Raw genomic sequence first — 14,217 nt, forward strand, 5'->3', positions numbered from 1 at the left:
AGAGCTCATGGACACGGGCAACAGTGCGGTGATTACAGGGGGAGTGTAAGGGGTGACGGGGTGGAAGAGGACATCAAGGGGATAAACGGTGATGGAAAAAATAAAATACAATATAAATAAAACTAGTGCTGAAGCTGGAAGAATGCAAGTGCAGCCTTGGTCAGCCCGTGGCTCTGTTTAACATTCTGCTTGTTGCCCAGCGTGGTGGGCGGCACAGAAAGAGAAATGGGAGAAGGTCACGTCGATGAATACCTGCGGAAATGCCTCGGCTTGGAGACGCACGGGACTGCTTCACGCATGTCCACGGTGCTTTCTGAAAGCACCCTCAAGAATTTTCAAAGACTGGAACAGTGGTGACTTTTGTAATGTCATTTTTACTTACTACAAAATTAACTTTTTATTTTTTCTGATGGAAATAACCAAATGGATGATCATTGAAACTGTATTATACCCTAAAATGATTACATAAAAAATATCCTGATTACAGAAGCACTTGTAGCTTCTAAAACATGTGCATTTCTTTTATTTTACATAATATCACGAATCCTGACGTTACATTTTTAAAACCCATTTTAAGTTCCCAGACAAATACAAGGACAACCTGAATAAACTCCACATTTCTGGATGTTCAGCATTGATTTCACTCATTTCCATCCTGGTTAAATTTCTCATTATTAAACACAGGTGATACGTTGGCTCTGTAATTTCGTTTTCCCAGTTCAGGAATGCTAATCCATTATGTATAAATAGTGATCTATTGTTGCTTATTAGGATTAGAACCCCTTTTATGAAGATTAATGTCCCAAACTTCTACAGCAGCTGATATGGTTGAAACTTGAATTCTCAGTTTTAATTTTATCCTAGCTTGGGCCCTGAGCCATAAAACAACCCTGCTTCATTAAAACAAATTATTTTGCAGGATTCTGTTTAAAATCTATTTATTATAAATATTTTCAAATATACAGAAAAACTGAAAGAACTGTAATGTGAACACTTATATCCACTTCCTGGTTCTGTGATTGACGTTTTGCTGTATCTTTTTTTTTGTGGTACATGCCCCTAGCAGGAACCGAACCCGGGACTTTCTGGTCCGCAGGCTGATGCTCAACTGCTGAGCCAAACTGGCCAGGGCTGCTGTACCTTTTTTTTTTTTTTTTTTTATCACACATATAGCCATCTAGCAGCCCTCTGTCCATCCACAAAACCATCTTTTTCTGATGCATAAAGTAGAATTGTTGAATCAACTTAGGAATGCTAATAAAGAAGTGCTGATATTTTAAAAGACTACTAAAGTTTGACCTGAGCACAGTCAGGGATAAGAAAAAATCCACAGAGGACTGCAGAGCGTCAGGACTTCGTCAAGAAAACTTGCTTTATTTTAATCTCATGGAGTCTGCCTAAGTATGTACCTTTGTAACCATCCCACCAAACAGTCCAATGATTTGCTAATAGCATAATGTGCAAGAGCAAAGTCCAAAATCATAAATTAACCACACTGTGTTTTATATTTCATCATATACGTAGAAATTGATCAAATACAGGCCCAAATGAAAGCCATAATTAAAGGTAAAAAAAAAAAAAAAGATTTCTTACAAATACCATGCCTGAGCTTCTTGTTCTTATACTTTAAAGTGTCCTAAAGGTAGAAAATAATGGGTACTCTTGTGAGTTTTCAAAGTTTTTGTTTGTTTTTTGGTTAGGAAAGACATTCGGAACACTGGCTGATAGTTAGGCCTCTGGGTCCCTTCAGTCTTGGACTTGAAATAGTCTCCTGTTTCTAAATTAGCCACGAAGGTCAAATAGCAGATTGTATCAAGTACATCAACAGGCCAGCAACAGATGCTTCGAAGTTTAATAACCGCACTTACAGGGAAGTCGCCAGTCAGAATGACCCGCGTATTCCGGAACGCAGAGCCTCGTCCTCGCGGACAAACTCATGACGAGGTCACTTACTTTTGAACAAGTACTTTTACAATAAAAGATGAATACCATGAAGCTCTAAAGCAAATAATAAATAAATTCAAACTATACCTTGACACTTGGTGATACAAGAAGAATAAAACATTTTTCTATCACGAAAAACCCATGGATGCCGACAATGAGCCCCAACAGTTTCCAAATGTGACCTCTGCTTCCATAGAAATGACCAGATTCTGAGGCTTCCTGATTATGTAAACCGAGGACCTAAAATAAGAAGAAGAAGAAGAGAGAGACCCAAAGAAATAACTTTTGATGATTTAAATGTTAATTAGTAGGTCCAGTATTGAATATACTCAACTTTCATTCTGGGGCATCCCATGACAACTCTTGAAATCATTCAAAGCCCAGTTTGCTTTTTCTATATAAATACTTCCACTGTCGGATTTAATCATGGCCAAATAAAATGTGTACAAGCGAAAAGAAGGGAGAGCTTTGAGTAGTCTCTGCTTATGCACCAAAGAAATCCTAAGCTTACTTTAGCAAGTGGCCTAAATTTTCATACATTCTCAGTACTTTAGCTGAATTTTTCTCCAAGAGTTCAAAAAGTATCTGCACAGCAATGCCTTATTGCAAGTCAATGTATTTTATATCCAGAACAAAGATAAAGATATGTTTATTCTGGGCTTTATTTTCCCCATGCCCCATTGCAATTAAAGAATACTTTTAATAAATGTTCAGAGACATAAGAAATCGCCTGAAACACATTTTCCATTCAGTGCATACTATGTGCCCAGCAATACTGTCAGCAACCTGGGACAGAAAAAGATATAAGAAAAGAATTAGGAATTTTCCTCTAGTTGATTCATCCCTTTGGTTGACTCATTCCATTGGTTGACCTCATAATTTCTTGTGAGCTAATAATCATAATGTATTATATTCCTTCCCCAGGAGAAGGCAATTTAAGAAATAGCTCAGTGGTTTCCACAATTAAGATGTTACTGACCGTTAAAAAGAGGAAAAGGAAATTATATGTGTACATATTGGATGCATATATGTTCATATGTATATGTATGTAGATATTTATGTGCGCAAATATATATTTACACAAAAGTACATGAGTGAGTATATACATTGAGTCTATGGACATAACTAAAGAATAACATACGTTAGTCACCTTTTTCTTTTGGTAAATACATTAAAGGATACTCACCTAATATTTGAAATTACCATTATTGAATAATATAGCAAATACTATAATATCATAAAACAGGAAGAAACCACAACCTTGGAATAAAATGTGGATTTTTAAGTTGAGTAAATTTAGCTAGTTAAAGAAGGAAATAATGACAGTGGCTTTTTTTTTGGTCATTTCTCTGTAGCCCTTTGAATACTTACCATGGATCACATTCAGAAGCTCACTGATTTTTCTAGCTTCCCACCATCCTTATACTGCATCTTCCTCTTCCCAATAACTTCTGTCCTCGTCTCGTTTCCTCAGCTGCCTTCCCAACTTCATGAAACCCACCTAATCGTTTAAGGTCTCCTCTGTGACTTGTCTCTGCAGAGCCAGCTGACAGTCCCACCCACCCCAAACCACCCCTGCTGCCTGGAGCTTTGCCCCCCCCCCCCTCCTCGGTGCGGGAGACCCAGGGAGCCTTACGATCCCTTTGCCTCCTGGGAGTGAGCAGCTCTGCAGACACAGCAATGACCTAGAAAAAGGCCATGGCCACCGCCTCAAGCCAATAAGCCCTGAAATATTTCCAGAAAATTAGATTACAGGGGAAATTAAAACTAATAATGGTTTGTTTCATTTCTGCAATGCTCACTTTGCAATTTTCAGAACATCTAATCATTGTTGAGCCTCTGCGCAACAAGAGTGACCCCGTAGGAAATTGCCAGAGGCATTTGGAAAATTTGAACATCTCAGACTTTGTGAGTGAGCGGGTCATTTGTCCATCACAAGAGGTTTCAGAGGAAATAGACACCCTCCTCTGAAGACCCCTGGCCTGAACTCTTTTGCATCTCAGATCCTGGTCCTTTCATTTCTGACAGACTCAAAATACTTCAACAAAGAGCCAATTTCTTGGTGCTTCCACTTTTCTTAAAGGAAATCTGGACCTGCCTAGTTGGGCAAGATGGTTCAGGGGAAGAGAGGCTACTGATGGTGCTATTACAGAGGTATAGGCACAGGCAAGGCTGTGGACACAGGATAAGAGTCGCCCCAAACTAGCCACCCCAGGAAACCATCAACACTCAGTGCTGAAAGGGCAAAGGTTGGAAACAATGTTACTAAAGCTCAGGGGGAGGGGGAGCCGGGAGGAGGCCTCCACGGAGCTGTAGGACTGTGTCTTCTAAACCTTTTCATCTCATGGTACACATAAACTAATCGCCACAACTCTGCAGCACACCAAAAAATATTTTTTTTTGCTGATCTGACCAAAAAAAATAGGTATAGTTTTGAATCATTCACACCAGATGGCAATTGTTGTGTTGGTTGTTGTCATTTTTTTATTTGTCAATCTAAGGGGGAAAAAAGGTCAGTGGCCTTGACTAAATAGTCAGGTATTGCCTATTATAAAAATGACTGTGGCCCTCTGGTTGAAAATCACTCTTGTCGAGCAAATACCAGAGCCAGGAAGGGCAGGAAGAAATGCCCTGCCGCTCACTCCTCCTCCCTCACTCTCCTGTTGGGCCTCACATTGGCTGAACCCCACCATCCAGCCTGCAAGGGGGCTGAGGAGATGCAATCTTCCCAGGCACAACAGACAGCAGAGAAGGGCAGCGGATGAAACGGATGAGTTTGGGGGGCACTGGAGAAGCCAGCGCAATGTCTTGCAGCCCCTTCGTTTTTATTTATAGGTAATTAGTAAATGCTTCCTGAATTTTTCTTAGTAGGAATCTACATGTGGTCACCATTTTTTATTTCAAAAATAAGAATAGCATGTGCTGAAAAGACTAAAGGAGTTCATCACCACCAAACCAGTATTATATGAAACACTGAACGGTCTTCTTGAAGAAGATGATCAAAAATATGAACAATAAAACAGCAATAAATACAGATCTATCAACAGTTGAATCTACAAACAAAATGAAAAGCAGAACCGAAACAGACTCATAAATACAGAGAACTTTTTGTTGGTTGCCAGATGGGAGGGGGTTGAGGGGATGGGTGAAAAGGTGAAGGGATTAAGAAGTACCAATTGGTTGTTAGACTGAGGAACCTCAAAGGGAAGAGGGTACCGGGGCAGCATGAGATAAACCGAAGAACTTCTATGCATATATGCACCACCAATGGACACCAACAATAGTGTGGGGAAGGCAGGAGGGGTCAGGAGTAGGGAGGAAGGGGTCAATGGGGGAAAAAAGAGGGGACATCTGTAATACATTCAACAATAAAGATAAGTTTTTTGTTGTTGTTGTTGTTTTCTTTTTAAAGAATGACATGTGGTGAACATAAGAACTGATCCTCTCTTTTCTCTTACAAGTGCTTTGTAGAAATAATATTCATTTCCAAGGAAAACACTGGCCACTCTGTCTACTCACTCAACTTGCTGTGAAATTTTGCATGAACACCTCCAACGGCTAAACGTAAAGAGGAGCTGGAAACACTCCGTCGGAAATGGAAAAAGGCAGCTTACCTGAGGGATGAGGTGGAGCAGAGCGTCCCCAGAGAGCGTGCCAACGGCCAGGCCCACGAACAGCTGTAAAATCAGCCGGTAGCTCTCCTCGCAGCTGTGGAAGAGGATCAGCGTGGTCCCGAGCATGGAGCCCAGCGTGAGCAAGGTCACGGCCACCGTGCTGTAGCCGTATTCTGTGTGCGAGGGAAAAGCAGAGGGTCGGGCTCAGCACCCGTCAGCGCCTCCGCTGGGGAAGACAACAGAAGAATCGTCCTACCGCACAGCCGGCAGGGATATGACAGCGTTTTAGGTGTTATACTGGATCATTTTCATTTAAGAATGAAGATTTTCACCGAATAACTCTCTTGCTTTAAAGTCACCCTGATGTCCTCTTATTTCAAAATCACTGTGACAAGCAAGGACCTAGCTTACCTCCCACCCCCAGTAAGTTCACTGTTCACACTTGAAACTAAAACCTCCATGGACAGATACCGGTATGGTTTCCATCTAATCACATTGAACCCTTCTGAAGGCGAGGCGGCGGTGTCACAACGGGAACGTACGCTTTGGGCCCAGGTAGACCCATGTTTTTGTACAAAATGAGTACTTTCTTCCAGAAGTCCTCAAAATCGTTTGTAATATCAAAAGTGTTTATTCTCAATGACTACAGTGAGTGATTGTGTTGGTAAAAACTGATCAATGAATGTGTAACGGTTGATAATAAATCTGAACAACCTACATTTTGGATTATTGTAATAATATTTTATAACCTCTAAATGTATTCCATGTTTCTAGCTGCTATATTTTTTAAAATATTCAGAAAGTGCAATCTTTTAAATTATTCAAACACAAACAAATGTGTGCGGGGGGAGAAGAAATAGAGGAGGAAAATAAAAAGGATTCACAGAAAAAATGGCTTTCAGGGCATATATAAATAATTTGGAGATAAAGCGTTACTCAAACCACCATTTTCATTTGGTTACAGATATTAAAAACAAGAACTCTGTTCCCTGCTTATTTGGAAATGACTAATAAGTCATGGCAAACTAGTTTGCAAACAATGAAGGAAGGTAATTACAAAATTAAATTGTCACTTCCTTTAGTGACTACTTACAGATAAATAAAAAGTTAAATCAAACCCTGTAGTTATCATACTACTTAAAGTCCATTGTAGATTTCAAGAAACTATCATCTTAAAGTTAGCTATAACATAAAATAGTCTATTCTTATTATTCTTATACTTTTCTGGAATGTTCAACCTCTACATTAGATCATATTAATGATTCTAGCTGATAACATGGTAATAGGCTTGTGATTTTAAGATCACCTTTATTGAATTATAAGTTATAAATTATAAAGAAGTCTCATATTAAAATAGAGTTGGTGGTGTATTCAGAGAAGGCAAAAAAACTTTGAAACTTAGCTTTTCTCACTCTCATCACCATACTTTCATTGCTAGGAATCCACTATAGAGTGGTTATTATTTTAATGGACATAGAGTTTTAATTTTACAAGATGAAAAAGTTCTAGAAATCTGTTGCACAACAATGTGAAAATAATACTACTGATCTATAGATACTACACTTAAGAATAATTAAGATGGCCTGGCGGGTGTGGCTCAGTGGATTGAGCATCATCTCCTGTTCTGAGAGGTCCTGGTTCAATTCCCAGTCAGGGCACACGCCCAGCTTGCAGGCTTGATCCCCAGGAGGGGGCATGCAAAATGCAGCCAACCAATGTTTCTCTCTCTCTCCCTTCCTTTCTTTCTAAAATAAAAATCAATAAAAAAAAATATATTTAGAGATTCTAAAATGGTGGCAGAGTGAATGGAAGCTACACAGACTGTCTACCAGGACCAAACTGGAATTACAACTAAAATAAAGACAAATCGTCGGGAAAAAGCAACAGAAAAGCAGCTGGCGAGGATCATATAACCAGGGACACTGACTCGATCCTGGTAGGATTGCGGAGGTGCAAGAGGGGGCTGGGAGCCCACGAACAGCAGCAGCCTTAGCTGTGAGCAGCGCTCTCGGGTTAAACTCCCAAGTGGCTCCAGAGCCCAGAGCTGGGACAGACGCTAAAATAGCCACAGCCACACATCTTGGGCTCCGGCAGAGGGAGGGCAGACTGGACTAGAACTGTGTGGGGACACTTGGGATTTCGAGGGTGCTCAGAGCTTTTGCTGAGTTCTAGCCACGCAGGATGGTGGCCATCTTACTCCTTCCCAGGGCTCTGGGGAAAGGTGGCCCCCTCCCTCACAGATTCAACCCCACCCAAGTGGGCCATTGAAATGCAAATTGAGGCTCACTAACAACCAGCATCTGCCCCACCCTCAGGAAATCCCCTTACTCTGAGCACCTGAGGGAGTTTTTCATTCAATTGAGAACTCAAGGCTCTTCAAGCAACCTACGGATAGCCTCCAGGCGAAAAGCTAGAGGATAATTGTACCATTCCTGGGCTAGCAACTCAAACCAGGAAAGTAAGACTTGACAGTGGTATTTAATGTGGGTCCTCCCTGGCTCATCCAAACCCAGGAGAGGGAGCCAAAAACAGCAGAACACCAACACCCACAGGGAAAATTTGGCATTCTCCAAAGCCCACTGTGATAGTCAAAATGGTGAAATACAGAAACAAAAGCCAAATGAAAGAACAAGAGACCTCTACCAAAGATGAGATAAATGAGGAGCAGTTAAGCAAGTTAACAGAGCTAGAATTCAGAGCCATGATCTTGAGGAAGCTCAACAGCATGAGTAAGGACATAGAGATGTTGAAAATCAACCAATTGGAAATTAAAAACGACCAAGAAGAAATCAAGAATGACATCAGAAATAAAGAACACATTGGAAGGTCTAAACAGCAGAGTAGAGGAAGCTGAGGACCGGATCAGTGAATTAGAAGACAGCGTAGAAAAAATTGACCAATCAGAAAACCAAAAGGAAAAAACAATTTAAAAGGCTTCGACAAAATCCAGCATCCATTTCTGATAAAAATGCTCAGCAATGTGGGAATAGAGGGATCATATCTCGAGATAATAAAGGCCATATATGAAAGACCTACAGCCATACTCAATGGGCAGAAACTAAAAGCATTTCCCTTAAGAACAGGAACAAGATAAGAATGCCCACTTTTACCACTCTTATTTAACATAATACTGGAAGTCTTAGCCACAGCAATCAGACAGGAAGAAAAAATAAAAGGGATCCAAATTGGAAAGGAGGAAGTGAAACTGTCATTATTTGCACATGACATAATATTATACACAGAAAACCCTAAAGACTCCATCAAAAGTCTACTAGACTTAATAAATGAATTTGGCAAAGTAGCAGGATACAAAATTAACATCAAGAAATCGATGGCATTTGTATACACCAATGATGAACTCACAGAAAGAGAAACTGAAAAAATAATCCCATTTATCATCACAGCCAAAAAATTAAGATACGTAGGAATAAACTTAACCAAAGAAGTAAAGGACCTATTTGCAGAAAACTACAGGACATTGAAAAAAGAAATAGAGGAAGATATAAAAAAGTGGAAGCACATACCTTGTTCATGGATTGGAAGAACTAATATTATTCAAATGTCCATATTACCCAAAGCAATCTATAGATTCAATGCAATCCCCATCAAAATACCAATGACATACTTCACAGAACTTGAATAAATACTTCAAAAGTTCATATGGAACCAAAAAAGACCCCAAATAGCCACAGCAATCTTGAAAAAGAAGGACAAAGTTGGTGGGATCACAATACCAGATATCAGGTTATACTACAAAGCTGCTATAATCAAAACAGCCTGGTACTGGCACAAGAACAGGCAGCTAGACTAGTGGAACATAACAGAGAACCCATAAATGGACCCAAGACATTATGCTCAATTAATATTTGACAAAGGAGGCAAGAGAATACAGTGGAGTAAAGACAGCCTCTTTAATAAATGGTATTTGGAAAATTGGACAGCTACATGCAAAAAAATGAAACTAGACCATCAACTTACACCCTACACAAGAACAAACTCAAAATGGATAAAAGGCTTAAATGTGACCCGTGAATCCATTAAAATTCTAGAAGAAAATGTAGGCAACAAGATTTTGGACATCATACACAGCAGAATTTTCACGGATACATCACCTAAGGCAACAGAAAGAAAGGAAAAAGTGAACACATGGGACTACATCAAACTCAAAAGCTTCTGCACAGCAAAAGAAACCATCAAAATGGAAAGGCAACCCACTGTATGGGAAAGCATCATTGCCAATGATGCATCAGGTAAGGAGTTAATTTCCAAAATATATGCTGTACTCATACAACTCAACAAAAGGAAGACAAAGAACCCAATTAAAAAATGGGCAGAGGAACTAAATAGACACCTCTCCAAACAGGACATACAAATAGCCAAGAGACATATGAAGGAATGCTCAACATCACTAGTCATCAGAGAGATGCAAATTAAAACAGCAATGAGGTATCACCTCAGACCTGTCAGAATGGTTGCCATCAACAAATCATCAAACAAGTGTTGGTGAGGGTGTGGAGAAAAGGGGACTCTAGTACACTGCTGGTGGGAATGCAGATTGGTGCAGCCACTATGGAACACTATGGTGTTACCTCAAAAAATTAAAAATTGAACTGCCATTTGACCCAGTGATTCCACTTCTAGGAATATACCCTAAGAAGCCTGAAACACCAATCAGAAAGAATACATGTACCCCCATGTTCATAGCAGCACTATTTACAATAGCTAAGATCTAGAAATAGCCCAAGTATCCATCAGTAGACAAATGGATAAAAAAGCTGTGGTACATATACACAGTGGAGTACCATGCAGCTGTAAGAAAGAAAGCTCTCTTATCCTTTGAGACAACATGGAGGGACCTGGAAAATATTATCCTAAGTGAAACAAGCCAAGCAGAAAAAGACAAATACCACATGATCTCACTTATTTGTGGGATATAATGAACATAACAGTCTGAGGAATAGGGTAGACCCAGAGGCGTGGAAGTAGGGTACAGACTGACAACCCTCAGAAGAAGGGGTAGTAGTGGGAGGGAAGAGATAAACTACAGAACTTATATGCATGTATGCATGACCAATGGACATGGACAACAAAGCTGGGGACGGGGTGGGGGGGATGGGGAAGAGGTGACAATGGGGTAAAAAAGGAGAAACATCTGTAACAAAAATAAAATTTAAAAGATATATATATTTTAAAAAAAGAATAATTAAGATGATAAGTTCCATGTTGTTTTTGCACAATTAAAGTTTAAAATACAATAAAATAGTTTGCAATGGTCATACACCTGCTAAGAACTTTTCTGTTCTAATTTAATAAAAAAAAACTTATGTTGTAAAAAAAAATCCCTGGAGATATTTAACCAAGTTTCATGTCACATTCTTCTACAGATAGATTCTATGTGAGAATGACATTCTTCCCACGTAATACATAAAGACTTTTGAAATTTAATATGAGCACCTGGGTGCCTTATAAAATTCAAAGTTGCCACATTTTTAGGGTGGCTACAAAAGATCATAAAATGACAAGAACAAGTTAGAGTTAACATTTCCAAGGCAAAGTATCAAGTTCTGCTAATGGAGGAAAATGAACGTTTCCTAACTTTAGAGCTTATAGATGTTTTTGTGTCCTCTGTGAGTCAAACTGCACCTGCTCCCATATGGCAAGGACAGCCTCAAAACCATAAAATCTGACTTTTGTGGCTATCAGTCTGCTAACCAACTTACCCCATTTCCCTTGGCATCTTGATTAGAGTCAGGCAACTTGCAGGCAGGTGCTATATAAATACTTCTCATCGTTAGCAACAGAACTTAACATAGTAAGATGGTTTGACTTGGAGTGGTGGGCACACAGTGCAATATACAGATCATGCATCATAGAAATGTACACTTAAAACCTATACGATCCTCTTAACCAATGTCACCCCAATAAATTTAATAAAAAAGAACATAATTAAATTATTGGCCATTCCTGAGCACTACTTTGCATAGGTCTGAAACTTGATTTATACATGGTCATGATTCTCTTTCCTGGAAACTGAATTGGAGGTGACGCTTCGTTTCATCACACTGAACAGTGTTTTCTTAACAGCATCTCCCCGTGTGCTCCCCCCTTCATCTTGTATTTCTGTCATTTCGAAGGACCAGTGCAAGCCTTACCGTTAGTTACATAATGCAACATTTTAAGTTGAGGACAGTAATGTTCTTTAGTGAGTGTGATTTGTTTGAATTTTTCTCAGGAAGACTATTTCATAGAAGGGTCTAGAAGGTCATTAGAAAGATAAAAACTTTTCCACGAATCTTCAGTTCATAAACCCATTCCCCAGGGGCCTGTGTGTACCGAACACTGTGCCACGTGGCAAGAATATAAACATGCTCATAGAAGCTCCTAGGTGCCGTGGTCTGTCCGCCTCATCCATTTGTGAGTCATCAGTGACCACGAGGTGCTGAATTATTTAGCTGCTCACTGTTAATAATGCTTTCTTCTTCTCAGTAAATGTGGAGTTTTCGCTATTTAGCCTGGCATGTTTTTGTTCCCCTAAAATCTTCAAATGATGCTGCAGAATCCACTGTGAGTTAGAAGTGAGTTGTTGATCAATTCAGCTATTATAGGTGCTGCAGACTATCTCAAAGGAAAAGAAAGGCAACTGCAAAAACTTAGAGGACTTCAGATCAAAGGTAATATCTTAAAGGTGGCAGGTGTTAACTGTCCATCTTTTTCACCCATCATGGATATTCTTAGGCAACTATTTTTTTTCTTTAAAGTATACAGTGCTTTAAATTGCAAAACCCAGTTTTGTACACAGTATCGCATTTGCACCTTACAGGTACCCTCTTAAGCCTCACTGTGGAGCTCACCTACGGCCTGGATTCAGTGGGGTCCAGGGCTGGGGGCCGGCACCTGCCTGCACTGGTCGGCAGCATCCCAGAGCAGCCTCTTTGGTGCCTTCGTTTTTCACATGTGCCCTGATGTGTGAAAGGGTGGGAGCCCTGCAGGACATCACCGCTTTCCCACTGTGCAGAGAAACAGACGGGCTCCCGGAAGGGAAGAGATGGCTGAGGATCAGAGTTGGCTGGGGGTAGAAGCTGTGGGTCAACTCTGCATTTCCGATCCCAACATCATATGTGTTCCTTCTCTTCTACCACGCCACCTCTCAACTATGCACTTTTAAGATGGTCTATAACTAAGTCGTATAAAGGGGACCAAATCAATTTATGTAAATTTTCTACAAGATATAAATATTCATTGAAAGCTAGCATAGCACAGAGGTTAAAAACAATGACTCTGGGGTCAGCTTGCCTGGGTTTAAATCCCAGCTCCATCATTTACCACAGGTGTGTCCTTGGGCAAGTCACTTAACCTCTATAGTCACTTAACCTCTATGTGCCTCAGTTTCCTCATCTGCAAAGTGAGGATAATACCTAGGGCTCATAGAGTTGTTGGGAGAATGAAATGGGTTGAAAAGTGTAAAATGCTTAGCACAGTGCCTGATTTATAGTAAATACCCTGTGTTCGTGGTTATTACGACATACACTGGGTGCGTTCCCTTTCTGAGGGGGGAATCAGCTCTTACTCTCCAGAGCGGTAGGCGGCAGGCTTGCGTGTTGGTCCTTGGGCAGCTGGCAGGAGCAGCTGAGCAATTGTTGGATGATTCCTGGACTCATTTGTTTAAAGTCCTCCTTAGAAATAGGTGAAAGGCTGTTCTGTAGAAATATCTCCACCAGTTGCCCAGCAGAGAAGCAAATCTGTATGAGAAAAAGATACATTGTTACACAAACTCACCATCAGTTGCCTTTCTGGCTAAAATGGACACGTGAAGCCATATCATTTAGCTGTTTACATACCTAGAGGACAGCAGCATTTGCCAATTGACATCTCTTCTCCACAACAACAATTGGAATCACTGTTTTTGCCTACTGTGATTTACCAAAATCTTCGCAATTTTTTATACTGTATAGGCATATTTGTAAGAGATAAGGATTACAAATGAACAGGTCTCTAAAAATTGCCACAAGGCATTTGTCCATCTCAGAAATATTAAGGGTTGATTTTGTGTATCAGAAATTACATTAAAAAGTTTTGTATGTGGGTGAGAATGGTACATAGTTCCACTAGCACAGATGGGTGTCTTCTATTGAAATAAGCCCCAGTACAGTGACCTTGTGATCTTTAGTTACAATCAATAAGGGTGTTTTTGTTTTGTTTTGTTTTTGAATCGGGGCTTTTAAAGGCTTGTCTTTTTTAGGTCAATTATTTTCTCCTTTCTGTTTTCCTCTGCATTTATCTATTACCTTTCACAGTGTGGCCTTCTCGCTTTTAGAAAAAACATGGACATAAAATCCCCAACTCCGAAGTGACCTTTCAATCCAAACACTCAAGACTGAGTTGATTCTGCAAGTCCTGATAGAGACCCGATGGCTTCAACAAAACCACCGATGGGCTCTCTTGGGTCAGACATCCATCAGGTTCAATCAGTTTTGCCCACAAGATAGGAGGTGGGGTCATGCTGCTTAAACAAGGCTGTCAGCCTCACCCCTGTGGGTGAGGAAGGTGTTTCCCAGACAGGAACTGGGCAAGAACTCCAAAAGGTATCTGCTTCAAAAAGCAAGAACAGAAAACTAAACCTGTGATTTTTTTTATCAAAATAAAAAATCACCCCAAACTA

General features: G+C 40.1%; 1 protein-coding gene across 4 annotated transcripts in view; it reads right to left on the reverse strand.

Moving 5' to 3' along the window:
• The window catches only part of SLC39A12 (solute carrier family 39 member 12), a 77,163-nt gene that overhangs the window by 31,915 nt on the left and 31,031 nt on the right, over positions 1–14,217 (reverse strand). For all 4 annotated transcript variants that reach the window (XM_036268299.1, XM_036268296.1, XM_036268309.1 and 1 more), the window contains 3 exons: positions 13,126–13,297; positions 5,559–5,731; positions 2,032–2,184 (listed from right to left, as the gene is read on the reverse strand). In XM_036268299.1, the coding sequence (XP_036124192.1) occupies positions 2,032–2,184; positions 5,559–5,731; positions 13,126–13,297 (498 nt within the window). The remainder of the gene's footprint in view (positions 1–2,031; positions 2,185–5,558; positions 5,732–13,125; positions 13,298–14,217) is intronic.

Source organism: Molossus molossus, unplaced genomic scaffold (genome assembly GCF_014108415.1).
Source record: "Molossus molossus isolate mMolMol1 unplaced genomic scaffold, mMolMol1.p scaffold_m16_p_1, whole genome shotgun sequence".
In the NCBI taxonomy this organism is placed as follows: Eukaryota; Metazoa; Chordata; class Mammalia; order Chiroptera; family Molossidae; genus Molossus; species Molossus molossus.